We start from the raw sequence: 26297 nt of genomic DNA on the forward strand, positions 1-26297 counted from the left end.
ATAATATGTGTAGCTAGTTTGTTCTGTAAACCTTTACCTAAAGTACAAGGAAAAAAAAGCCCATGATTTGCCCAAAGCTGCATAGTGAAGTAGTGGTAAAGCCAGAGTCGGACCCAACTCTCCTTTCCCCAGCTCCTCATCATTTATGCGGCCCCATATATTGGCCTTTCTTGAGATGAATATCACCTTTTCTCTTTGTAACTTCAATTAAGAATTACAAATCCCTCAGTCATTACTTTCAAGACACACCCTTCCATGAATGCCCACTGGTCCATGTGGCCTGGATGAAATCTGCAGCATTGGCCTTGATCCTCAGTGGCCCTGAGCAGCTTGGCCTTGGGCAACATGCATAAGGACTCTGTAATAACTGGGACACCTACTCCCAACTCCCTGTGGGAAGTTCCTGGAAGAGAAGCATAATTGTGCTACTAGGAGGAAATGATTCCAAAGCTGTATCTCACCTGAATTGTAGGATCTCCTCTGCTTCTTGTCTCAGCTGTACATGACGAGGTTTATCCACTGAAAAATAAGAATCATCATTATATTGGTGTTGTTAGTTGCTGTTGAGTCAATTCCAACTCTTGGTGACCTCATGTGTGCAGAGCAGAACTCCATAGGGTTTTCAAGGCTGTGACCTTTCGGAGGAGGCCTGTCTTCTGAGGCATCTCTGGGTGGGTTCAAACCACCAACCTTTCAGCTAGCTGACAAGCACTTAGCCGTTTGTTCCACCCAGGGATGCTTGTCATCATTATAACCAAAACATGTTAATACAGAGCCGGAATAATGGCACCTTCTCCCCCAGAATGCTCAGTCCAGTCTCATCACCCCTTTCCAGCTAATTCCAACCCAAGAAGAAGGTCTCAGTTCCCCACCACAGCACCTCTTTTGCTACTCCCTCAATAGTCAGGGAATGAAAAGTATTTCTGAGGTCAACCAGCTGACCAGGTCAGGAGGTTCTTTGCAAAACTCAGTGGCAGTAAGTTTAATTTACAGTGAGTTTTACTGGGCTGTTCTTCAGTTCCCTCTTGGATTTATGATAATTTCCACATAATCCTCTGCTTTATGAAGCTATTGGAAAAAAATAAAACCTGCCTGCCAAGGTTCTAAAGCAGGCTTGGCAGCCAACAATACATAAGGGCAGTAATTGGAGGCAGGGGGCCCAGCAGCTTGGCTGCCCTTTGATGAACTGCTCAATATCCTCAGGGAGAAAAATGCCCTCTGGAATCGTGCTAAGAAAGGAAGCCTGGGACTATGTCCTGTCCCCAAGAGAGGGAGAAGCTCACCTCCATTTCTGTCAGGTAGAGTTCTTTCCCATCCTTGGAGAGGTTATGGGAAGCCTCTGAGATAAAGAAGGTAAGGTTTCAATGACTGAGGAGAAGAATCAGGACAAGGGAGGCAGGCCTGGGCCCATACTAAGATAAAAGCAAATGTGGCTATTCTGAGTAAAGCACTCTCTCACTCTCCAGTGACTCAGCCTAGCCTCCCCACCTCTTCTCTTTCAAGCCAAGCTCCACCCATCCATGCTCACCTCCTCAAAATAGCTCTCTTGTGATTATTTGGGCCCATACACCCCTCTTCCTCTTCCAGTTCCCTTATACTTTGAATCTCCCCATCCTCGGCCTAGGGGAGGTATAGCCTTCTCTTACTAAATATTTCATGGGCACAAGTTAGGGGCTCTCCATTGTCCAACTGAGAGCTCTCTGGGGGCAAGCCTTGTGCCTCAGGCTTCTCCCCTCCCCCACCCCCACACAGGGCTCTATGCTCTCCATCTATGTTCATTGTCTCATTTCATTCATTGTCAGGCTGTGTTTTGTGGGGCCATGGGGTTTTGCAGAGGGGCTTATGTCAGGGAGTGGTGCGAGGGTTAAGAGATGGGGTTTGGGGACCCCCAGTTCTACCTCAGCACAGCAGCCCCATTTTGAGCCATATCATGGTCTTGGGTTTCTTATAAGATTTAATTTGAAACAAAGGGTTATGCTGCTAAAAAGTGTCAAAACCTCTGGCCTACATAGTTGGATTTCTGGAGCCACGGGAAAGAGTTCCTGCACCCATCTATTCACTTATCTGTGAAATTCCTTGACCAGAGACTAAAATCTTTCACTGCATGATTACAGAGTAGATTTAAAACATAAACACAAGTAGAAGAGGAAACACAGTGATTTAAAGTAACCCTTTTCCTGGGAGAGGGGCTGCACAGGGCAATGAAGAAGTGAGGGAACTGAGGTAGGGGATGTCCAGGGGAGAAAGGGTGCAGCAGGGTAGAGGGAGATATGAGCCTCCTGCTTCATTTTATGCTACAGTTGGTGCTGTCCTTCTCTAGAAGCAAGGGTCCTCACTCAAGAATCTAAGCCCACCTACTACTGAGGCCTTGCCCACGCTTGGGGCAGCAAGTTGCTCCTGGTCCCCCTGTGTCTTTTGGTCATTGTGAAGGTGTTCAGCATGTCAGCACTCCCCTCCCCAGGTAACACTCACTTGCCATGGTTTCAAGTTGTATCAGGAAGCAGACCAGGCTTGGGAAGCTGACCTTGCAGGCACTGTCGCTATACTGGAGGGTCATGAGATCCAGCAGCTCTCTGCTGTCAGAGATCCCTGCAAGGAAGTCTGGGGCCACAGGGTGAACTAGTGAGTGGTAGGAGACAGGGTAGGGCATAGTCCTCTGCTTCACAAGGTTTGAGAAACCTTCTCAGAAGACCTAGTGGCCTTCCTGCCACAGTTCCCGACTGAGCCTGCCTTGGTGGTCAGCCCTTTTCTTTATTGCTGGCTGCTGGACTCCAGTAACACTGCTCCGTTGTCTCCCAAAGACCAGGATAAGACACCCAAGACACTGGCTGTTCTTCTGGGGACATTCAGCCTTCACGATCATCTGATGGTTCCCATGTGGCATGGGAGCTGCCGGGACACTTGGATTTTCTTCCCAGCCCTGCCTCCAACAGACATCTGTCTACTAATGACCTTGTAAAACAACCTTGCTCCCTCCCCTATGACTGTGTGTGGGTTTATGTGTGGATGCTGCTAGTGAGATCTCTGGAAGAGACAGGTCAGTCTTAAAGTTCGTCATCCAGGGAAGAGGCTGCTCCTCAGAGAAGAGACCAGAACTCAGAAGGTAGCCTCAGGTGGACAGGAGACAGGTACCTTGCCCTCTTTGGACCTTGTCATCTTGCACATCTAGTTGTGAGCTCCAGCGAGGCACATAGGGGCCACTACAGACTGGCAAAGAATCAGGCCTGCAAGCTCTGGTGAGTAAGTGGAAACTTGCAAGCCAAACCATCCATAAAGGGGACAAGCCTAATGGCCTGAGGGTTCTGTGTGACCTAAAACCATTAGGTTTCTCCTGAAGAATTAAGAAAACATTAATTTGAATGGTATTGAAGGAAGAAGGAAGCAGTCCGAGCTGCACTGACGGCACTGGAGGAAAACGAGGCTGCAGAAATTGACAGAATGCCAATTGAAATATTTCAACAAATTGATGCAGCATTGGAGGTACTTACTCACCTATGCCAAGAAATTTGGAAGATAGCCCTCTGGCTAACCAACCAGAAGAAATCCATATTTGTTTCCATTCCAAAGAAAGATAATCCAACAAAATGTGGGAATTATCGAACAATATCATTAACATCACACACAAGTAAAATTTTGCTGAAGATAATCCAAGTGCGATCGCAGCAGTACATTGACAGGGAACTGCCAGAAATTCAAGCTGAATTCAGAAGAGGGTATGGAACAAGGGATATCATTACTGATGTCAGATGGGTCTTAGTTGAAAGCAGAGAATACCAGAAAGGTGTTTACCTGTGTTTTATTGACTATGCAAAGGCATTTGACTGTGTGGATCATAACACATTATGGATAACATTGGAAAGAATGGGAATTCCAGAACACTTGATTGTATTCATAAGGAACCTGTACATAGACCAAGAGGCAGTTGTTTGAACAGGAAAAGGGGATACAGAGTGGTGTAAAATCAGGAAAAGTGTGCATCAGGGCTGTAACCTTTCACCATACTAATTCAATCTGTATGCTGAGCTAATAATTCAAGAAGCTGGACTTTTTGGACTATATGAAGAAGAATGTGGCAACAGAATTGAAAGAAGACTCATTAATAACCTGAGATATGTGGGTGACACAACTTACTTGCTGAAAGCATAGAGACTTGAAGCACTTACTGATGAAGATCAGAGACTACAGCCCTCAGTATGGATTATACATCAACATAAAGAAAACAAAAATCCACCCAACTGGACCAATAAGAAACATCATGATAAGTGGAGAAAATGTTGAGGTTGTTAAGGATTTCGTTTTACTTGGATTCCTATCAACACTAATGGAAGCAGCAATCAAAAAATCAAATGGCATATGGCATTGGGCAAATCTGCTGCAAAATACCTCTTTAAAGCATTAAAAGGCAAAGATGTCACTTTGAGGACTAAGGTGTGCCTGACCCAAGCCATGGTATTTTCAGTCACCTTATATGCATGCAAAAGCTGGACGATAAATAAGGAAGACCAAAGAAGAATTGATGCTTCTGAATTATGGTGTTGGCAAAGAATATATATTAAATATACAATGGATTGTCAGAAGAACAAATAACTTATGGACCTGACGGTATTATTATCATTAGCCCAAGACTGAAAGCTTTCTACCTGAAGCAGACAGATGCCATTTGATTTAATTTAACCCCCAAACACTCTGTAAACAGAGAGCATCAGTCTCCTAGTAATTTTTTCACAATTAGAGCTGTGCCAGGAGAAAAGGTAATTAGGAAAATAGACTAGCACACAAGAACTCAGGTGGAGAAGAATGGTGTCTGAGCCGAGAGCCCTGGAGATCCACAGAAGTCAGTGCAACCCAGGGGAGGACACAGACAGGGACTCTGCCGCTCTTCCCTCTACGCTCTTCTGTCTTCCCAGCGTTGCTGCACCAGCCTTGCCTACAGCATGCTAGGGGGATGGGGGAGACACACACACACTCCACAGCCCCCAATCATCACATCTCAAAGGCCTACTTTTACTTGCATTCTCTATGACCTTCCACAGATCTGAGCTCAGGAGAATCCCAGAGCTCTTCTGAGTGTTCTGGAAAACATACTGATGTGGGAAAAGAAGCAAGAAACCTGTGTGAGTCCCTTGTCTGCCTGGAGCCAGGGAGGTCCTGGAAGTCCCTTTTCCATCCCTGGAGGTTACTTCATTAGAATGTGGGTGAGACTCAGCTCAGAGGTAGTCAGGGCACAGAGCTGAGGACTGGGGAAGGCAGGTGTGGGTTATACCCCCTGGAGTCAACCATTCTGGCTGCCAGCCTGAGGGGCTGTGGATTCCTCTTCCCAGGCCCGTGGCTTTCCCAGCCTTACTTCTTCCTCTCGTCATCTTCACTCCCTAGACTGGGCACCTTGTATTTGACACGTAGGGCACCTTGCTGCTTTTGAGGGAGGTACAGATTTCTCCAGAAGAGAATCTGTATATGGTAGCCATTAATAGTACAAACTTTACAATCAAACTGCTTGGATTTAAATCCTGTTTGATTATTTACCAGCCATGTAACGCTGGGCAACATACTCAATCTCCAGGCTCAATTTCCCCAACTGCAGCATAGGGCTAATTACAGGGCCTACGTCAGAGGTCTGTCATGAGGAGTAAGTAAGAGTTTATAAAGATCTTGGGAGAGTGCTGTGCACAGAACTGCATCATGGATCCAAGCCAGCTGCAGAATGTAATAACAGTAGCACCCAACTCTTGTACAAGGCAGCTCTCATATTTATACGGGACTTTTCTACGTCTAATTCTCATTGTAGTCCTGATCATCATTCCTACTTCACAGATGAGGAAACTGGTGCTATGGTAGGTGAATACCAAGCCTTGGATTATACAGGTAAGTGATAGAGGCTGGACTGAATCCCCAGAAAAAGCAGTTGCTGTCAAGCAATTTATGTCAAGCAATTTATGAGTCATGGTGACCCCATGTGTGTCAGAGTAGCACTGTGCTCCACAGGGTTTTCAATGACTGATTTTTCAGAAGTAAATCACCAGGTCTTTCTTCCAAGGCCCCTCTGGAAGGACTCAAACCTCCAGCCTTTTGGTTCATTTGCACCACTCAGGGACCTGGACTGAACTCAGGACTCCTAAATTTGGTCTACCCATAGCTACCCCATAGGATCTGATCCAAGGCATAATACCTCCCAAGCAGGTGTGTGACCAAGGCTGACTGTGGGAGACAATGATTGTGAAATGGCATCTTGAGGACTTTCCCTAGCTTACTTGGTTCTCAGTCGGTATAAAGAAAGACCTGGAGTGTTCTTAAACAGGTATTCACTCATTCATCCCATTATTCATTTGTTTGTTCTTTGACTCAGTATTTGTGGGCTAGACGCTGTGGAAGGCACTGAGGAAAGAAGATGAACACAATGGAGTCCTCTCCTGGAGGACGCTGCAATCTAATGGAAGGTGGACATGTCAGCCATCATAGGGCCAGGCATTGAGCTCAGTGACTCAAGTAAGGGAGTAGGTAATACATCATGGCATTTTATTCAGTCTTTTAAAATGATGTAAAAATAGTTAGTGACATGGCTAGACATCTGACATATTGGTAAGTTTTTTTTTTTTTAGCAGGTTATGCTTTTATCTAAATATGTATATGTATGTAAAAAAAATTTTTTTATGTATACACATATGTGCATGTGCACATATTATAGGACAAATTCTGAAGAATATTCTCTAGGTGTTAATAGTATTTTTTAGTTGGAAAGATCATGTTTACTTTCTCCAATTTATTTCTGCCTGTTTGTATTTTCTGTTTTTCTGCTATGAACAGGCAGGTGTTATTTATAATTACAAAAAATAAGACAACCCAGTGTAGAATGCCTAACATGTGGATTCATGCGTTAGGAACCAGAGGGAAGGAAACTGACTGGGTCCTAGGGGTGAGCTGGACCCTCAGGAAAGCCTTGGCAGAGGGAGTGTGTTTGAGGCTGGGCCTCACAGTGGGGTGGCCACTGGCCAGTCTTGGAATGGGGGGAAGGAGAGCAGAAGAAGCAAGGGCATGCGCTTAGAGAGAATAGTGAGGGTCTTGTGGTTGGGGTATGAAGGAGTGAGCGGGATGAGGGAAAGGGCTTCTCCTGGACCCAAACTTGGAGAGGCCTGTGTGCCACTCTGAGGAGTTTAGACTCTCCTGAGGTCAGTGAGGAGCCCCTGAGACCACAGATCACATCTGTGTACTTGACAGATCCTTCTGGCAGATGGATTGGAAAGGGAAGAGACAGGCTAGCAGATAGGGGGATGTTGCAATGGACCGTGGGAGAAATGAGGAGGGAAAGGCTAGCTGGTGGTTTCGGCTACAAGCCACAGCGACCTTTCTCCCCCAAACTCTAAAGCATTTCTATTCTGCCACTAATCGGGCATCGCCCTGTCTTCCTAGTTTTGCATACGCGCCTTTCCTGACAAAATGTGAGCTCTTCCCGAGGCAGGCATGAGGTGCACTTGTCTTTCATGCCCCTCAACCCTGGTGTAAGGTTGGGACCACAGTAAGTGGTACAAATGGCTAACACACTTAGCTACTAACCAAAAATTTGGAAGTTTGAGTCCACCCACAGGTGCCTTAGAAGAAAGGCCTGAAGATCTACTTCCTAAAAATCAGCCACTGAAGACCCTATGGAACACAGTTCTACTCTGACACACATGGGGTCGCCATGAGTCAAAGTCGACTCGACTCAACTGGTTTCATTCTGCATTAGTTCTAAACTGGCCTGAGTAAGAGCCCAAAAAGAACATGTCACATACCTGGCAGTTGACAAGGTGCCTCCACAGTCTTTTAAATTCCTCTTGGTCAAGTCGTTCATTCACTTTCAGCTGGATGGAGTGTTAAGAGTTAACCAGTCTAGCATGTAGCTGGTCCTGCCAGCTGACTGGGGCCAATTCCATCCATCAACTAGTAACACCAGCTGGCTCCTGGCTGCCTCTGGAGGGACCTGGCTTTGGTTTATTTTACAAAGAAAAATGGACAGTAAGAAGGAAAAGGAAGCCATGAGAAAGGGGGGAAAATATCCCTTGCACCTGGGGGAGGTGGGCCAGCCCAACACACAGCCACGAACTGTTAGAGTGGGGCCCCTGGTAGGGGACAGTGGGCAGGAGCCTGGGGAACTCATTGCAGCTCTGGAACCCTCAGAGATAGGTGTTTGCTGAGTGTGTGCTGTGTGAACATGGATGGAACTTTTTCATCAAACCTAGCCCTGGTCACTCCATGCAATAGGTTCAATGACAACAACGAAAGGAACATAATCAACCTCTGAAGAACTGGAAGGGCACTGGTGGGTGAGTAGGAGGATAGAACAGAGCTGCTTTGCAGGGGCCTGGCAAACATGACCTCCCCTAGAGCTACCTGCCCCAGATTTATCTACAGGAATGGGCAGTGTCTTAGAATGATTCAAACCATGGCCAGCAGAGACAGGGCTGATTTATGATTTCATCAAGAAGCCCTCTTGCTCTACAATTGCCAGCATCACTCTTCCAGTTAAGTTTTCTGGCAATGAAGGTGCTAGGTGTTCTGTCTCACTCTCTGGGGAGCTGCCAGGGAAGCAGCAGACTTATACACATGTGAGCTGGCCTTTCCCTGCCTGCAGGAGCTAGGCTGAGGGGAGTGGCAGGGGCAGAAAGGCCCACTAGAGAGGAGAATGAGTGCAGGGTGGAGTTGGGAGTTCCAGCCTTGATTCTGGGCACTGCCACTGGTAGCCGTGCAACTTGGGAAATCACTGAACCGCCCCAACCCCAGTGTCCTCATCTTCAAATGCAGGATAATAACCATAATAGGAAAAACGGGGTGAAATTACTGTGTAGACTGAAGGGTTTTCTATAAGTTTTGGTGATTGTTAACTTTATTGGATTGTGGGCTTGTTGAGTAAGGAATTTAAATAGTGAGGACTCCTCTAAGGGCAAGGATGAAATGAAAAACAGTTCCCACTCTCAGCATAGAATAATGTAAGATCCTGGACTTTGGACATTGAACCCCCGAGCTTCAAATCTGGGCATGGATCCTGGCTAGCTGTGTGATTTGGGCAAATTATTTAACCTCTCTGAATTGTTTTCTCCACTGTATAATGGAATAATACTTCTATTACAGGGGTTGTTGCCAGCATTATAAAGAAAAAGATATATGCACCAGCACAAATCTTGGTGCACAACAGAGACTTGCTAAGTGGAAACCATTGCCATTGTTGCTGTGGTTGCTCTGAATAGTTAGTGAGTCAGTGGAGAACCTGCAGAAACCCAGGCTCTTTGGTGAGCCCTTAGAGACAAGGAAGAACAGAACACATTGAGAGTGAGGGCTCCCTAATGTCCTAATGAGACCCCCAGGAAGGTCAAAGAACAGATGGGCTCATAGAGCTGGGTGAGGATCTGGGAGGATAACTTCAAAGGATACATCCATCAGAGCCACGATGCCCCAGCACTTATCCAAGAAGAAGTCCCCTGGAGGTCCTGAGGAGGGAAGAATGAGAAGGACTGCAATGACAGTGAGGCTGGCATTGGGCTGGCCCAGCAGTGGGGATGACCATACCTTTTAGGAGTTCCGGATTGAGTAGGCTCTGAAGCTGGGTAGTATCAATGTCTAGCCCCTGTCCCAAAAGAGGAAGGAACGCAGGACAAGATCAGTGCTCAGGGCCTGATGACCACACCTGCCTGCCTCTCTGTGAGTGCGCTCAGGTTTCTAACACTTAATTCCTACAACTGCACATCTCATAGGACCCTGCCCTCTTCACGAAGCCTCACCATTGCTCCAGGCCACAGTGGTAACTCCCTCCCCTCAACAACTGAAGCTAATCACTCCCAACATTGGACACCTGGTGTGGGTTGCCTTGCATTTGTCTCCTTGTTAATTACTGAACTGAGAGCAGGGCTTGCCCAGCCCCACTGTACCTGGCACTGGGGAGCCCCTCAGGAAAGGACCGTGGAATGAATCAACTCAGCCCTTAAGGAGTGTTTTTCTATCTGCTTCCAGAAAGAGACTAAGAGAAGATATGGCCTCTCTCTCTCTATCTCTGCGTGTGTGTGTGTGATGAGGGGAGACAAAAATAGTAGAAATCTAGCCTAAGAGAAGTTGCTGTAATTGAGTGCATTATGTGGCCTTAGTCTTCCAAGCCACTGAAGCAAAAAGGGAAGCATCATAGATTTCCTTAGATTGATAACAGGTATGGAGAAGATGAGCAAGCTCTGCTCTCAGTTCAGTAATGAATGAGGAGACAAATGCAAGGCAACTCACATTTGGTTGTCCAATGTCGGGAACCTGCACAGGTGTCTAATGTCTGGAGTGATTAGCTGCAGATGTTGAGGGGAGGGAGTTATCACTGTGGCCTGAGCAATGGTAAGGCTTCATTGCACTGAGGTTGGGAAGAGAAGGAAATTTCTTCTGACCTAAACTTCTGGAGGAGTTGCATTGGGTTTTATACTGGGGGCATTGAATGACTTTATTGGCAGTGTCTTCTGAGGCAGAGGTATTCTACATGTTGGCCATTTCTTACATCCACCCTGGTAAAAGCTGAGGGATGATGTGACATTATCACCCTGGGGAAGCTTTTACATGGGGAGCTGGAGGGAGGTCTCCCAGCAGGTGGCTTCATAGAGTTCCAATAGAGCAAATGGAAGAGTTGCCACCTTGGGGTCTTCTGAGAATGAACACCTATCCTCAATAGATGACAGACAACCCATCCCTGTCCACATTCTGAGGTTGGCCTTACCACCTAGAACTGCAAGCAAAAGCAGACTACAGCCTGTCCTCATAGAAGCCCTTCAGCTAGAAGGACAACCCCTCATAATGCCCCAGGAGGGAAAAATCCTGCCAGTGAAAGTGGTCTTGTAATCATCCCCCCCTGGTTATTTGGTGTCAGGAAAGTTGCATTGTGTGCCACACCACCAACTGAGTTTTCTCCTCAAAAGAGCCACGATATCTCACTTTGAACAGCAGTTTACATGTTGATGAGGAACTCTAACTTACATGGAATCACCCACCAAGATTATGAGCCTCTTTGGGGCATGGATCATGTCTTCTTCCTTCTCCATACCCCCCACCCTAGGGCAGATCCTGACCTGGATCCTGCACTCAGTAACCAACCAACAATTTTTGAGGAGAGGAGAATAGGAATAGGGATGGTGATGACAAACAAATTCCCCCCAAAAACTTCGTGCTTGTCACTCTCACCATAATATAAGATCCCCGAGGACTGATTCATATTCCCAAAGTTTAGCACACTACCTAGAATGTTCTAGGTGCTTGGTAAGTGGTCATCGGTTGAATAAATGGATGGATGGATGGACGGACGGACGGACGGGTGGACTGGTGGATGGGTGGGTGGACGGATGGATGGGTGGGTGGGTGCGTGGGGGTGGGTGGATGTTGGGGTGGGTAGGCGGGCAGATGGATGGATGGACAAATGGACCTAGCCTGTCCCAGAGTCTGAGTGTGTCCTTCCTTGCCCATAAGCAGACCTTGGGTTATATTACCATCACCACTACTACTGTTGATAACTCATGGTAGTAGTAGTAGGAGCAGGAGCACGTCATGGTATTAGTTTAAGGCTAGTCAAACTGATATAAGAGACCAGGAGAGAAAACACAGTATGTCCATTGATGGATATTTTGATTTAAACTTTCTTTTGAGAACACATCTTTTGAAGATGGTTTGCAGGCTGTGCAGAATGGCGCCAGCTTGGCCCTGCTCAAGGATGCCCAGCAGAGGGGTGAAAATGGGCTGCAATCCAGTCTGAGTTCCACTTACCAGCCATACACCTTGGCACAGAGCTGCATCTGTGCTTCATTCTAAATTCCTACGAATGCCCCATATGGGCTACCAGTCATCCTCTATGAGGAGGCACTTGGTTTTTGTTTGGAAAAGTCCCAATTAGGGAATCTGTACCATTTTATCATATAATAAATTAGGTTTTTAATTTTAGATGTGCAGGTGCATGGACCGGGTGTGAGCATTTTGCAAGCTGCTCTTGAAGAAATCTTGGTTGCAGAATTCTTAATCAGGCCCTGCTGATCACCTACTGGCACTCACTTTAGCCTGGGCATCTGCTCTGGAGGGGTTAATCAGTCTCAATTCAATTCAACAAAATTGATTGAGAACCTCCTCTGTGCCAAGGACAGTGATGAGTGTTGGGGACAAGGAATGAATATGATGCCATCCCTGACTCCAGGAGCTCACGCCCTGGGGTCAATCATTCTAAAAGGCCTTGTCTTGCATTGAGTGGAGTGGTGCCTGAATTGGCCCAGATGGAGGGCCAGAATCCTGAGCTGATAGTCATTTCAAGGAGGTCCACACTCAGCTGCTGCTTGCAACACACACCCGTCATTCCAGCCACATTCTTCTGTTCTCATCATTGGTTTCCCTGGGCTCAGGCTGCCTTAATCTTTTCCCTTTGGGCTACCTCCTTGTACCACTGCCCCATTAGCCCTCTGAATGCAGAGGCAGAGACTGGCATCACCTCTGCCCTTGGCCTCTGCCTGGCCCAAGGCTGGCACAGCACACACAAGCGTCATACCATTTTCCACTTCCCACCTAACACGATTATTACAGTCAAGGGGCCATCATGCTGAGCCCTTGGCAGCTGTTTTTATCCTGACAAGTCAAAGAATTCTTCATAACCGTTTATTAAACCATTATGGAAATTTTCTGTGCGCGTACATGGCTTGGCAGGAAGAACACTGCTGGTGTTTTCTGAAGCTGGCCAGTTCCTGGAAGGAATCTGCCAAGGTTGGTGCGGAGGTGGCCGAGCAGGAGAAGAACAAATTGCAAGGGTAACTGCCAATGAATTGTTTAAAGATTTTAAAAGCACATGCACATATCTGACCATCATCCCTCTTTCTAAGCCCTATATTCTGTCTCAGATATCACCAAACAGGGTGTTCCTTCTCTGCAATTTGACAGCCAGGTCTGTTCTGGTGATGATCCAGGGAGAGAGGCCGATAAAATGATACACCAAGTTACTTTTCCTCTCTGTATCCTGGGTGGCACAAATGGTTGGCACTCCACTGCTAACCAAAAGGTTGGTGGTTTGAACCCACACAGCAGCACTGTAGAATAAAGGCATGGCAATCTGCATCCATAAAGATCACAGCTACTCTGTAACACATGGGCCGTCAGGCTTTCATGAGTTGGAATCAACTCACTGGTAATAAGTTATTTTTATTTTAAATCCTGATTAGGGCCTGGGGGAGGTTTCTCACCCTCGGGTCTCTCCATCATCTGCGCTTTTGTCGGGCCTATCCATGTTAGGTGCTGTACCTGGTGAGCGTATCTCTGGAACACGCTTTGTTGGAAGCCACTTTCTGGAAGACTGGCCTAGATCAAAGGGAAAACAGCCAACATTAAACTGGGAAGAAGCCACTTGCCTGGTACAGCAAGGGCACAAGAACCTACACCTGGTTCTGAGATAGAGGTTTCATCTGGCACTTGGATAAAATGTTCAGGGGACTGGGAAAACTGAAGTTCATGGGAGGAAGATGGCTAGGTCCAGCCTGGCCTTGGAGGCCTTGCCTTCCCCACCCCCCACCCAGTCCTTCAATTATGCTGTCTCTGTTTTCAGTGGTCTGTGGTGAGGCAAGAAGGAAGGAGATGAAAGCTCTTAGAGATGAGATGTGGCCAATGAAGCTTAGTAACAGCCTTGCTGCACACATACCTTCAGTCCTCTGAGGTTGAAATTGTTGTTCGGATTCCTGGAAAATTGCGGAAAATGTGCCAAGGATGATCAGCCCACCATTCAAATGAGGCCTGCACATGAAGGACGCCCAAGGCGACATTGGACATTTATCCCAAGGACCTGCCTGGAAAACCCTCTGCACTGCAAGATGTGAAGTGGGCAACCATGGTACACACCAGGGAATGTGCCCAGCCTTTTGGGTGGACATGATCTAGTCTTGAAACCATGTAGTAAATTGTTTCTTTCACTACCAGATACACATATACAATGATTCCTGTTGCCGGGGTGGCAAATAAGCTTTGCCGTATGTTCCAACTCTAATTGGTAGTGTGGCGGCTCCTGGCACATGGTACCAAGAAGGTCTCACCTGTGCTCCACTGTAAAGCTTGTCATGATTATAGTGATGTCTACCTGGGACCCCAGATGGGAAGAGGCTCCCAACAGGGCATGTACTTACTGATCCCTTAATCAACTCAAGACCATGATGGAGCTCCATCTTTCAGGCCCATCTTTCACTGTAACCCCAGCCATATTTATCTGGCCATATTTCAGATAATTTGCCATGCCTGCCATATACCACCTTCCCGTACGTATGGCCAACATTGCTTATTCCTCAACAAGCCCCACCCTCACCCATTTTCCTGCTTCTGCATGTGTTTTCCCTGCACCGGCAATACCTCTCCACCTCCGCATTCCTACAGATCTAAATTACGTTCTTCCTTCAAGGGCCAGCTCAAATCCCATTTCCTCAGTCCCTCCGGCCAAAACTGCGTCCCTCCACTTTGCACTGCCAGGAGACTGTGCATTCTATATAGCAGGGATCCCATTCTAACTGTGATGTATTATTGCTTCATAGACTTTCTTGCCCCCTTTATGGCGAGCTTCTTCAAAGCAGGGCTCCTACTGTGTCCCCTGCTGAGGTCAGCACAGTGCACTGTATGTAATAATGCAATGCATTAAAAAAAATAAAAAGAATAAAACATTAGAATACCAGAAATTCTGTACCTGTCAATGTCTGGCGATTTCAGGAAGATTTGGAGCAAGAACTGAGCTTCTCTGCTTGTCAAGGGGACCAAAACATAGGTCCCAGGGCTCAGATGGAAGCACTGTATGAAGTTGTACTTGGTTTTTAAATGAATGCCCTGGGCAGCAATTCTGAACCAGGAAAAAAATGTGGGCGGCAATCTCTCCTGGCACTGCTGGAACTGAAGGAAACAGACTCTATGAGAAAGCACCCCACATGCATGGGCCCTGGCCACTAGGAGGGACCCACCACCGTCCAGACCCCTCCCTCCTCACCAAAACAGCATTGACCAGTTGCCATCGAGTCAATTCCAACTCATGGTAAACCCATGTGTGTCAGAGCAGAACTGTTCTCCATAGGGTTCTCAATGGCTGTGAGCTTTTGGAAGTAGATTGCCAGACCTTTCTCCTCAGGCACCTCTGGGAAGACTGGAACCTCCAATCCCTTGGTTAGCATCCAAGAGCGTTAACCATTTGCACCATCCAGTGAGGCCTCTGGAGCATTACAGCCCCTGAACTCTTAAAAAGTGTAATTTAGTCTAGACTGTAATTTAGTCTAGACTCTAGGGACTACAATGAATGCAAAGAAATATGACACATGGTTTTATCTCAGTAAGTCTAACAGCATCCTGGGTTTCTGATTGTAGGTTTTTATCCCTCTGTTTATATAAGGAAGATGTCCATGAAAACTAGTGACACTGTCAACACTGAATCCTTTGGGGCCTCTAGAATACCTTCTCTCCTGAATCTTTTGCAATCACCCTTTGGAGGCTAGACCATGCAGAGTCATTCTCCTTTTACTTCCTCTGTTTCATCTTTCCAGCAGAGCCCTGAAATTCCTTCCCATTGGAGAATAACGGGCTGCTGTCATTTTCCTTTTATTTCAGTATTTTCTTAGGAATAAAACAATAAATATAATGCCGTTCCTATTACTGGATATCACATAAATCAAACCCAAACCTGTTGCCATCGAGTCGATTCTGATTCATAGCAACCCTGTAGGACAGAGTAGACCTGCCCCATAGGGTTTCCAAGGAGGATCTGGTGGATCCAAACTGCTGACCTTTTGATTAGCAGCCGAACACTTAACCACTGCTCCACCAGTGCTCCAAGAATGTCACATACATATTATATAATAAAAATTCCTTTTAAACAAATATTCCCCAATATAATTGAGCATGGGGATTCCATTTAGAGTGGTTGTGCTATATGAAATGATTATTTATGGGGTCTGCCTTGGGGAAAAATCAGGGAAGAGAGGAGAGTTACTTTTCAAGCAGGGCAGACAGGACTCGGCTACAAGGTGAGACAGGGAGAGGCCACCAGGCCAGGTGTGCAGTAGGAGTCTCTGAGGAACTACTTCTGCTGACATTAGTACCCCAGCAGGTTGGTAGTCCCTGCAAAGCAACGATGAGTTAAGTTCTTCCCTGTGGGGTCAGTACTGTCCTGTAGCTCTGGGCATGCATGTGCACATGCATGGGCATGAGGAGGGCAAGTGTTCAGAGATGCAAAAAGTGAGGATTTCTCTCCTCTCTGGCTCTCCTGACCTCCTCCCTCCATTGGACCCTTGCAGCCCTGTCCAGCCCCCTGATTCTTCAGAAAAGACTTGCTCAGGGGTAGCTAGAAGTGTGAATCTGGGGAGAGTGAGGGGAGGTCTTGGTCCAGGGCTCAGAGGACCCAGCATCAAATGAACACATGGCTAGTCCTGCACAGACCTGACCACATAGTTCTAAGGGTGAGGCTTGTGCCTTTCCCAAGACTGAGTCATCATCTTGTTCTTCAGCTGTGGGAACTAGAATGCTGATCTATTCCCTGGCCTGGGAGCTTCCCTTGAAACCCTCCCAGGTGTTCTACTCCTCCATGGCCAGGGTGCCAGGGACAAGAGTCAAATCCTAAATCCCAGCTCATGGTTGCTTTGCTGTTGGCTTTCTGAGCATCTCCTGCTCTGAGACGCCTTGTTCTGGGTGTGTCTACCCATTGGGACACCCCTGGAGGGCCTGGAGGAGCTTCCTCAGTCCTGCCAGCTTGCCATAAGCACCACCTGTTTGCTGTGGCCGCATCTTTCTCCCTCCTTTCCTCCCTCAGCAGCAGTGGGATCCCACATCTCGCATCCATTTAAGAGGTCTGAGTGCCTGTGAGGTTAGGTTTCCTGAACTCCATCTGTCCTTTTCCATCCTTACTCAAATTTTCAGGTTGCCTCTCACCAACGGCATCCCATAATATCGGTATAGGCAGTTTGGTGGTAAGAGGAGCTAGAGGATGTGTCTTGAAGCTGCATTTGCATAGCCTGCACCATGTCTGAGGTGGCTTTGGGGCTGACTAAGAATATGAGAGGCTACAGGGATCCCTCAGGCAACCCCTCAGCCTTGCCACTGTCTCTCATCTTAAATAAAAAATAACCAACTGTGATGGTTAATTTTATGTGTCAACTTGGCTAGGCTATGGTTCCTAGTGGTTCAGCCAAAGGTGGTCCAATTGTTGTTCCATAATGTAATCTAAAGTAATATAATCAATCCATCAGTTGAAAAGGGAGTTTCATTAGGGTGTGTTCTGTCTTCAGACTATAAATAGGTGTTTTGGCAAAACTCTTTTCACTCTGCGTCTTCCTATTGCTTGACCTACAGATCTTAGGCAAGCCTATAGGAATCTCTAGCCTGTCTCCTGCCATACGTATTTTGGACTTACCAGCCCCATAATTGTGTGGCGAATTCCTTGAAGTAAATATCTGTCTATCTGTCTGTCTGTCTGTCTATCCATCTATCATCTATCTCTGCCTGCCTGCCTGCCTGCCTGCCTATCTCAATCACTGGCTCTGTTTCTCTAGAGAACTCTCACTAAGAAACTGACCACATCAACTCTATCTCTCTATCAGAGCCCAAAAGACTTGAGGGTAGTTTTGCAGTTGTAGTATCTCTTAAATGTCAAGCCAGAGAACAGCCCAAAGGGTCCAACCTTTAGACCAGGATAGCTAAAGTATTTCCCCACATTGTTGACCTGTCTGGAGAGTCCAAGCTTGTCTTTGTTACAGCTCATAGCAAGGCTGAATTTGCAGCCACTGAATAGCAAGAGACATGTGAAGGTCACAGATGTTGGAAGAGGCATAACGCTTTACCAGCAGACAACAACAAAGATTTGAGAAGCCCAGCTGAGAGCTGAGGGTGATGATGAACCATACCTAGCAGTCAACCTGTGGGGAAGTGGAGGAAAGGTAGGCTCAGTTACACAAACCCAAACAAGATGGCGAGCAAATCAGAGAAGCCTGGCTCAGGGCCCCCATTTCCTCTTCCCATGTGGGCACTTAGCCTGCTCCCTACACATCTTGGGGTGAGTGGGCAGATGACTCATTCCCTGTAAGAAGCTGTAAGAAAGGAAACTTAACCAGTCATAGATGCAGCAAGAGGAAGGAACCAGACGAGGGGAAGACGGTGTCTGAGACGAGGAGGCTCTGCCTTGTCAGCTCAGCAAGGCAACATTACAGTTCACAGGTATGATGATAAAAGTTGAAGGGAAAAGTGAGACATTGGCAAGGACTGAAGCTAAGATGGAACTGGGATCAAATGTGAATTTTCCAACATCGAGGACTCCAGTGAGAAGTAAAACTGTTTTATCCCATCAGATCACTAGAAAATATGATGGACATTTGCCCTAGGACCCCTGGTATTGGTAGGGAATGCAGGTGTGTATGAGTGGGGAAATATCTGCCTTTCCACTTCCAGGGGAAGCACTGAGGATGCAGCCACATTTTTAAGCCACCTCACAGTTTGCAAAGCACTTCCCTGTAACATGTTGTATCCTCACAATGACCCTGCAAGCTGACTTTAGGCTCCCTTTTTTATGGATGCAGAAACTGAGGCTCAGCAGTTTAAGGAACAGAAGCAGGAATAGAGCAAGCTGTGTTGCTTCCTGTGTAATTAAGCCCCACTAGAGCTCTCTTTTTTTTTTTTAGAGCTCAGGCTGCTAACCAAAAGGTCAGCAGTTATAATTTACCAGCTGCTCCTTGGAAACCCTATGGAGCAGTTCTACTCTGTCCTATAGAGTCACTGTCTTATTCATCTAGTGCTGCTTTAACAGAAATACCACAAGTGGATGGCTTTAACAAAGACAAATTTATTCTCTCACAGTTTAGTACGCTACAAGTCCAAATTCAGGGTGCCGGCTCCAGGAGGAGGCTTTCTCTCTTTGTCGGCTCTGGAGGAAGGTCCTCGTCATCAGTCTTCCCTTGGCCTGGGAACATCTTAGCACAGGAACCTCAGGTCCAAAATATGTGCTCTGCTCCCAGCTCTGTTTTCTTGGTGGTATGAGGTCCCAACTCCCTGCTTGCTTCCCTTTTCTCTTTATCTCTTGAGAGATAAAAGGTGGTGCAGGCTACACCCCATGGAAACTCCTTTTGCTTTGGATCAGGGATGTGACCTGAGCTAGGGTGTTACATCGCACCCTAATCCTCTTTACATTAAATTACAATCACAAAATGGAGGACAACCATACAATACTGGAAATCATGGCCCAGTCAAATTGATAGATATTTTTGGCGAGACACAATTCAATCCATGGCAGTCACTGTAAGTCAGAATCGACTTGGCAGCAACAAGTTTTTCTTTATTGTACTTTAGATGAAGGTTTACAGGACAAACTAGCTTCTCATTAAACAGTACACATATTGTTTTGTGACATTGGTTACCAACCCTACGACATGTCAACACTCTCCCTTCTCGACCTTGGGTTCTCAGTCACTAGCTTTCCTGTCCCCTCCTGCCTTCTAGTCCTTGCCCCTGGGCAGGTGTGCCCCTTTAGTCTCATTTTGTTTTATTGGCCTGTCTAATCTTTCGATGAAGGGTGAACCTCAGGAGTGACTTCATTACTGAGCTAAAAGGGTATCCAGGGGTCATACTCTCAGGGTTTCTCCAGACTGTCAGGCCAGTAAGTCTGGTCTTTTTTGTGAGTTATAATTTTGTTCTGTGTTTTTCTCCAGCTCTGTCTGGGACCCTCTATTATGATCACTGTCAGAGTGTTACCGCAAATTGTGGATTCAAGCCACCTGCTGCAAGCCAATAGTGAGACAGGAGGAGGTAAGCAGCAAGAGGGCTTTATTGAACACCGTGTTCAAGAGACAGAGGGGGCAAAGTTTCCCCCAGATTCTGTCTGCCCCGAGAGGGCTACAAAAGGGTTTTATAGGGAGAGGGTCAGGGTTTAGAAATTCCCAGGAATATTGATTCTTCTTTGAAGGGGACATAAGGATGAAGTGACTTATTGTTGACGTCTTGCAGGCCTCTTTATGCCATCCTGGTTTCGGTCACTGGATGGGTCCGGGTTTTGCTCAATTATCTCGGATCCTGATGGTATCGCTCATTTTTTTGGTCACCTTGGAGAGAAACATGGCTTTATCAACAACAAAAATCTTGATTACCTTGTTTTTCTACACTGGAATTTGTTTTTCTACAATGGAACAATCGTGAGACAGATTCCAGAGCAAATAATCGATGTTTTTAAAGACTAAAGATTTTAATCACGGCTTATACAGCTAAACTAGAAAATATATTCTTTCTTACTTTAATACTAAAACACTACAGAAAATGTATTTTCTCTATTTCAAGAGCAATCAGTGATGGTAGCTGGGCACCATGTAGTTGTACTGGGCTCAATCTGGTGGAGGCCATGTTCCATTAGTCCTTTGGACTGATCTTTCCATTGTGTCTTTAGTTTTCTTCACTATATCTTGCTCCCAGTCGGGTGAGACCAGTGGAGAATCTTAGATGGCCACTCACAAGCTTTTAAGACCCCAGATGCTACTCACCAAAGTAGAATGTACAGCATTTCCTTTATAAACTATGTTATGCCAATTGAGCTAGATGTTCGCCAAGACCATGGTCCCCACCACAGCCCCCAGCCCAGTAATTCAATCCCTCAGGGAGTTTGGATGTGTCTGTGAAGCTTACATGACCAGCAGCTGTTTTTTTTCGCTGTTGTTGTTACTACCAGGTTCTGTCTTCCAAAGTTGATGTAAGTTTTGTCTTCTTTTCCACTGCTGCTCCTGGGCCCTATCAGGTGTATTCACCTACCAGGTGATTCACCCAGGGAGGCTTCTCTGGAGCCCAGAGGTGAGCTGGCAAGGAGGTAGGGATCTTTGGATCAGGGTCTTTGGGGTGAGGATGAAATAGTTGGCTGACTCTTGTCCTTTGTCACTGTCCTGTCTTCTCCTGTGTTTGGTGTCTGGTTTGATGTAAGGCAGAACAGTGCTCCTACAGCCATTGTGGACCACTCCAGGGCTGAGACACTGGGCCAGCTCTGTACTCACAAACACCACTAGAGGCCAGGCAACTTCTGACAGCCTGGCAGCTGGAGTACACATCATCTGTTTCTCAGCTGACCTGTAAAAGGAACCCTAATGTCTCCTGAGTTGTCAATGTCTGGACTGTCTTTGGTGTTTAACTTGATCTGAATCTTGCAAGATTTGCTGGGCACTGCAGGGAGCCTGAGGTGATCTTGGTTCTGAGTGCCCCTTTGGCTGAGTGAGCAGCTAAGAAAGACTACATCACTGCCTGAAAAGTAGAGAAATGGGCTTGGCGGCATTTAAAAAATGGATACGATTACAATCTTGATAGGGCTCCTGAACTGTAAAGACTTTGGGAAAATCAATTAACACAAAGCTGTGATGCTGCCTAGGGCTGGGGCACAGGTCTCAGAGAAACCATGTGAACGGTACCCCAGGAGTGGTACAATGGGGCAGCCCAGGAAACCTCTGTGGGCTTCGGGAAAAGGAAGAGGTGGCTGGGAATTTCTAGTAGTCCCATCTGGTGCCTCTTCCATCCTGCTGGCCAGATCAGGTGCCTCAATTCCTTCTCTGCCCTTCCCAACACCTTTTTTCTGGCTCCAGTCTCCCTGGTTCCAGCTTCTTGTTCTTCTTAGGGTGAGAACTGGGAGACTCTGAGAACAAAGCTTCTTTTAGAAGCCAGTTGGGATTCTTGGCTTACAGCAAGGGAAACCAACCCAAGCTGGGGTGGCCAGAAAGGCAGTTATTGAAAGAATAGCTCACAGAGTCAAGGGAAGTCCAGAGAAGGTAGCTTGGAAGGTGGACAGAACCAGGCGAGATGGCAACCAGCTGGACACCACCAGCGCAATTGCTCTGCATTGCTGCCACTAGGCTCAAATATTTAGTGTAAGTAATTCCTCAGCTGTTCCTACATCTAGTTACTTCCTCAAGAGTCAAAGCTCTGTGTGACTACAAGTGTGCCTTCCCCAGCCTACGGCATACACAAATATACCCAAAGTGCAAGCCCTGAAGCAGGCCACATTTACCTTGAACACCTGGAAGTTTAGTGGAATTTCCTTGTCTGTCGCCAGCAAACATTGTAGCATGACGGTGAAGGATACAATGACATTGGGGCCTTCCATGGGCTCTTCCACAAAGAAGAAGAATTGAGGGTTCCTCTGAGGGCCTTCTGCATAAGAAAGACCTGTCTCCTTGTTGGGGTTGTGTTCTGTTCAAAGAGCCCTGGGAGGCAGGGTATGGAATAAACTTTTAATTTGGAGACCTAAGGCCTGGATTCCAGTCCCCACATTTAGTAGTTGTGGTTTAGATTTCTTTTTTTTATGAGACTCAGTCTCCTCCTCTTCAAAACATGAAGAGAGGGAGGCAGAGCCAAGATGGCAGACTAGTCAGATGCACTAAACCATCTTGCTGCAACAAAGACCCAAAAAACCAAGTAAAACAGATACAGACATCAACCACGGAACCAAGAACCTTACTTAAATGAAGGGATAAAGCATTAGGTCAGAAGCCACTGAGAAGAAACTGGTGGAAAATGTCAAAGAAGTAGAGATAGAGTGGAGGTTCCTGGCCAAATGACATGACTCAGCATGCCCACCTTGGAATAAAGCCAACAACCCAGCACACAGAGAGGCACCTCCACGGAATTCCCAATAGAAGGTAGAGGTGTGGTGCAGACATACCCAGGGCTAAGTAAGACCATGTTTGCTGGCTGCAACTCAAGGAGGAGCACAGCTTTTTTCACTTGGCAAATATAGGAGCACACTCCTACAACCCCCACCCCTCCGGTGAATAGAGGCAAGAACCACCCCATCCCAGCAAAACTACAGTACTCACCCACCTTATTGCACTCCTCCATCAAGCCCTCTCTGCCCCTGACTCCCCCCCACTACCACCTCTCTCCTCGGCCCTACTGACCAGACCCCAAATCCCTTCTGGCCAGTTTGGCCCCCAAGATGCCACACTCCACAGCCCCAAGAAGAAAAAGCGTAGACCCCCAAACCCCCACTGCCCAGCTCAGCCCCTGTGTAGCCATGCTCTGTGGCCCCAAGGAGAACGAGGCTAGATCCTCAGGCCCCTCCCAGCTGGCTCAGCCTCCATGTCACTGAGCTCCGTAGCCCCAAGGGAACTTCCCTGGACCCCCAGATCACTCCCAGCCAGCTCAGCCCCCACCTCACTGCACTTTGCAGCCCCAATTGGAACAGACCCAGACCCCCAGATTCCAACCCACCAGCTTAGCACCCACCTCGCCAAGCTCCACGACCCTGAGCAGAACTGGCCCAGACACCCAGACCTCTCCCCACTGGCTCAGGCCCAGCCTTGCTACACTCCATAGCCCTGAGGGGAACCAGCCTGCCCTGCCACAGGCCCTAATCCAGCCCCCAGCCCTGGCCCAGTTCACACCACAGACAAATGACCCATCTACGCCCCTTGCCCCTGCTGAACTTGCCCTGCTGCACCATAGCTGAGCAACCAGCTCTGCACATTCAGAGAAGGTGGTGAGAACTATTGTGCTTGCAGACAAGTAGGTAACAAAGCACAACCAGCCCGCTCGCCCAGACATAACCAAACCAATCAAAAAAGCAAGACAAAACAAAGCTACAATCAATAAATAAAGAAAATAATACCTGAATGCCTTGGAGACAGAAGACAATATCAAAACATACCAAAAAATGGGACAAGATGGCTGCAGTAAGTGACCAAAATAAAGCACCAGGTGATCTTCTATCAGAAGAAAAGGCACTGCAACTATCTGATAGGGAATGCAAAAGTCTAATATTCAGGGCTGTCCAAGGGACTAGGAAAAAGATCAAGGAAAACACAGACAAAATCATGGAAAACACAGACAAAACCCACTCAAAACATAGTCAAAATCAAGGAAAACAAAGACAAAGCAATAGAGGAAGTCAGGAAAATAATACAAGAACAAAATGTCAAAATAAACAATTAGAAATCACACAAAAACAGCAACTAGAAATCCAAAAGATAAAAAACAAAATTTCAGAAATGGACAACACAAGAGAAAGTTTTAGGAGCAAATTTGAAACAATGAAAGACAGAATCACAAAATCGAAGACAATTCCATGGATGCCACTTTATTTGAGGAAAAATCAGAGAAAAGAATGAAGAAACCCAGAGAACCATCTGCGATATGATCAAAAGCAAAAATTTATGCATGATCAGAGTTCCAGAATGGGGGAGAAAGTGGAAAATACAGATAGGATCATTGAAGATTTGCTGACAGAAAAATTCCCTGATATCATGAAAGATGAAAAGCTGACCCTCCAAGAAGCTCAACAAACCCCATATAGAACAGACCCGAAAAGAAAGTCACTAATACACATCATAATCACATTCACCAAAGGCAAAGACAAAAAAAGAATCTTGAGAGCAGCTCGAGAAAAATGAAAATGACATACAAAGGGGAAACCATAAGACTAAGCTCTGATTACTTGGCAGAAACCATATAGGTAAGAAGGCAATGGGACGAAATACATAAAATACTGAAAGAAAAAAAATTGCCAGCCAAGAATAATATATCCTACAAAACTCTCACTCAGATATAATGGCAAAATTAGAACATTTCCAGATAAACAGAAATTAAGGGAATGTGTAAAAACCAAACCAAACTTACAAGAATTATTAAAGACAGCCCTTCAATTAAAAACCAGACAACAACCTGAATCTAGGACACAGGACAGCATCAGCAAGATACCAGCCTAGGTAATGAACTCTCAAGGATAAAACAAAACTAAAGGATTTACAACAAGGAACCAGAGAGGTTAATTTGTAAATGACAACAACATCAGAACAATAAAAGAGGGAATAAACAGTGTGGGTGCAGAACTTTCAAATGGAGAGGAAGTTCAGGTGATAGCAAGTAATAAAAGACTGGTTCAAACTTAGGAAGACAGGGGTAAATTCCAAGGTAACCACAAAGAACGTTAAAAAATCTACTCATCAAAATAAAGAAGAAAAATATAAACCCAGGTGGCATAGTGGTTAAGTGTTACAGCTGCCAACCAAAAGGTCAGAAGTTTGAATCCACCAGGCGCTGCTTGAGAACTCTATGGGGCAGTTCTACTCTTTCCTATAGGGTCGTTATGAGTCACAATTGACTCAATGGCAATGGGTTTGTTTTTTTTTTTGGTAAGTAAACGCAAAAACTAAAGAAAAAAAAAAGAAAATCCACAAACAAAAAAAATTCAGGACAGGAGAGTAAGAGAAACAAAGAAAACATCATCACCACACACACACACAAAAAAAAAACTATAAAATGACAGCAACAAACTCACACCTGCGGATAATCACACTGAACGTAAATAGCTTAAATTCACCCATAAAGAGACAAACAGTGACAGGATGGACAAACAACCAGGACTCATCAATGTGTTGTCTACAAGAGACACACCTTAGACACAAAGACACAAATGTATTAAAAATCAAAGGATGGGAAAAAAAAATCAAGCAAACAGAAAACAAAAAAGAGCAGAAGTAGCAATGCTAATCTCATATAAAATAGACTTTAAGGCAAAATCCACCATAAAAGACAAGGAAGGACATTATATAATGATTAAAGAGACAATTCTCTATGATGACATAACCATAATAAATATCTATGCATCCAATGACAAGGCTCCAAAATACATAAAACAAACTCTAACAGCACTGAAAAAAGAAAATGACAGTGTCACAATAATAGCAGGAGACTTGGACTCATCACTCTCAGTAAAGGACAGAACACCTAAAAAGAAACTTAGCAAAGGTACAGAAGATCTAAAGGCCAGAATCGCTATCTTGACCTCATAGACATGTATCAAACACTCTGCCCAATAGCAGCAAAGTATACATTCTTTTTCTATGCCCATGGAACGTTCTCTAGAATAGACCACGTATTAGGCCACAAAGCAACCCTCACCAAAATCCAAAAGATTGAGATAACGTAAAGCACCTTCTCTGAAAGTAGAAATTAACAGGAATAGCAAGGAAAAAAAAAATAAAAAACATGGAAACTGAATAACCCTTTGCTAAAAATCATTGGGTAATAGAAGAAATCAAAGATAGAATAAAAAAATTTCTAGAATCAAATGAGAATGAAAACACATCACACAAAACCCTTTGAGACAGCAAAGGCAGTGCTCTGAGGTTGTTACAGATTGAACCGTGTCCCTCCAAAATGTATGTCAACTTGGCTATGCCATGACTTCCAGTATTGTGTGATTGTCCACCATTTGTCATCTGCTGTGATCTTCCTATGTGTTGCAAATCCTACCTCTGTGGTGTTAATGAGGCAGGATTAGAGGCAGTTATGTTAATGAGGCAGAACTCAATCTA

General features: G+C 45.9%; 1 protein-coding gene across 1 annotated transcript in view; it reads right to left on the minus strand.

Moving 5' to 3' along the window:
- Positions 1–389: 389 nt before the first annotated feature.
- The window catches only part of CAPN13 (calpain 13), a 149911-nt gene continuing 124003 nt past the window's right edge, over positions 390–26297 (minus strand). Inside the window, 11 exon segments of the mRNA XM_064294765.1 lie at positions 390–519; positions 1284–1339; positions 2473–2601; positions 5009–5084; positions 7767–7835; positions 9403–9458; positions 9538–9595; positions 13261–13317; positions 13655–13691; positions 14681–14880; positions 21992–22131. Coding sequence (XP_064150835.1) covers positions 493–519; positions 1284–1339; positions 2473–2601; positions 5009–5084; positions 7767–7835; positions 9403–9458; positions 9538–9595; positions 13261–13317; positions 13655–13691; positions 14681–14880; positions 21992–22131 — 905 coding nt within the window. The 3' untranslated portion in view covers positions 390–492.

This window comes from Loxodonta africana, chromosome 12, assembly GCF_030014295.1.
Source record: "Loxodonta africana isolate mLoxAfr1 chromosome 12, mLoxAfr1.hap2, whole genome shotgun sequence".
NCBI lineage: Eukaryota > Metazoa > Chordata > Mammalia > Proboscidea > Elephantidae > Loxodonta > Loxodonta africana.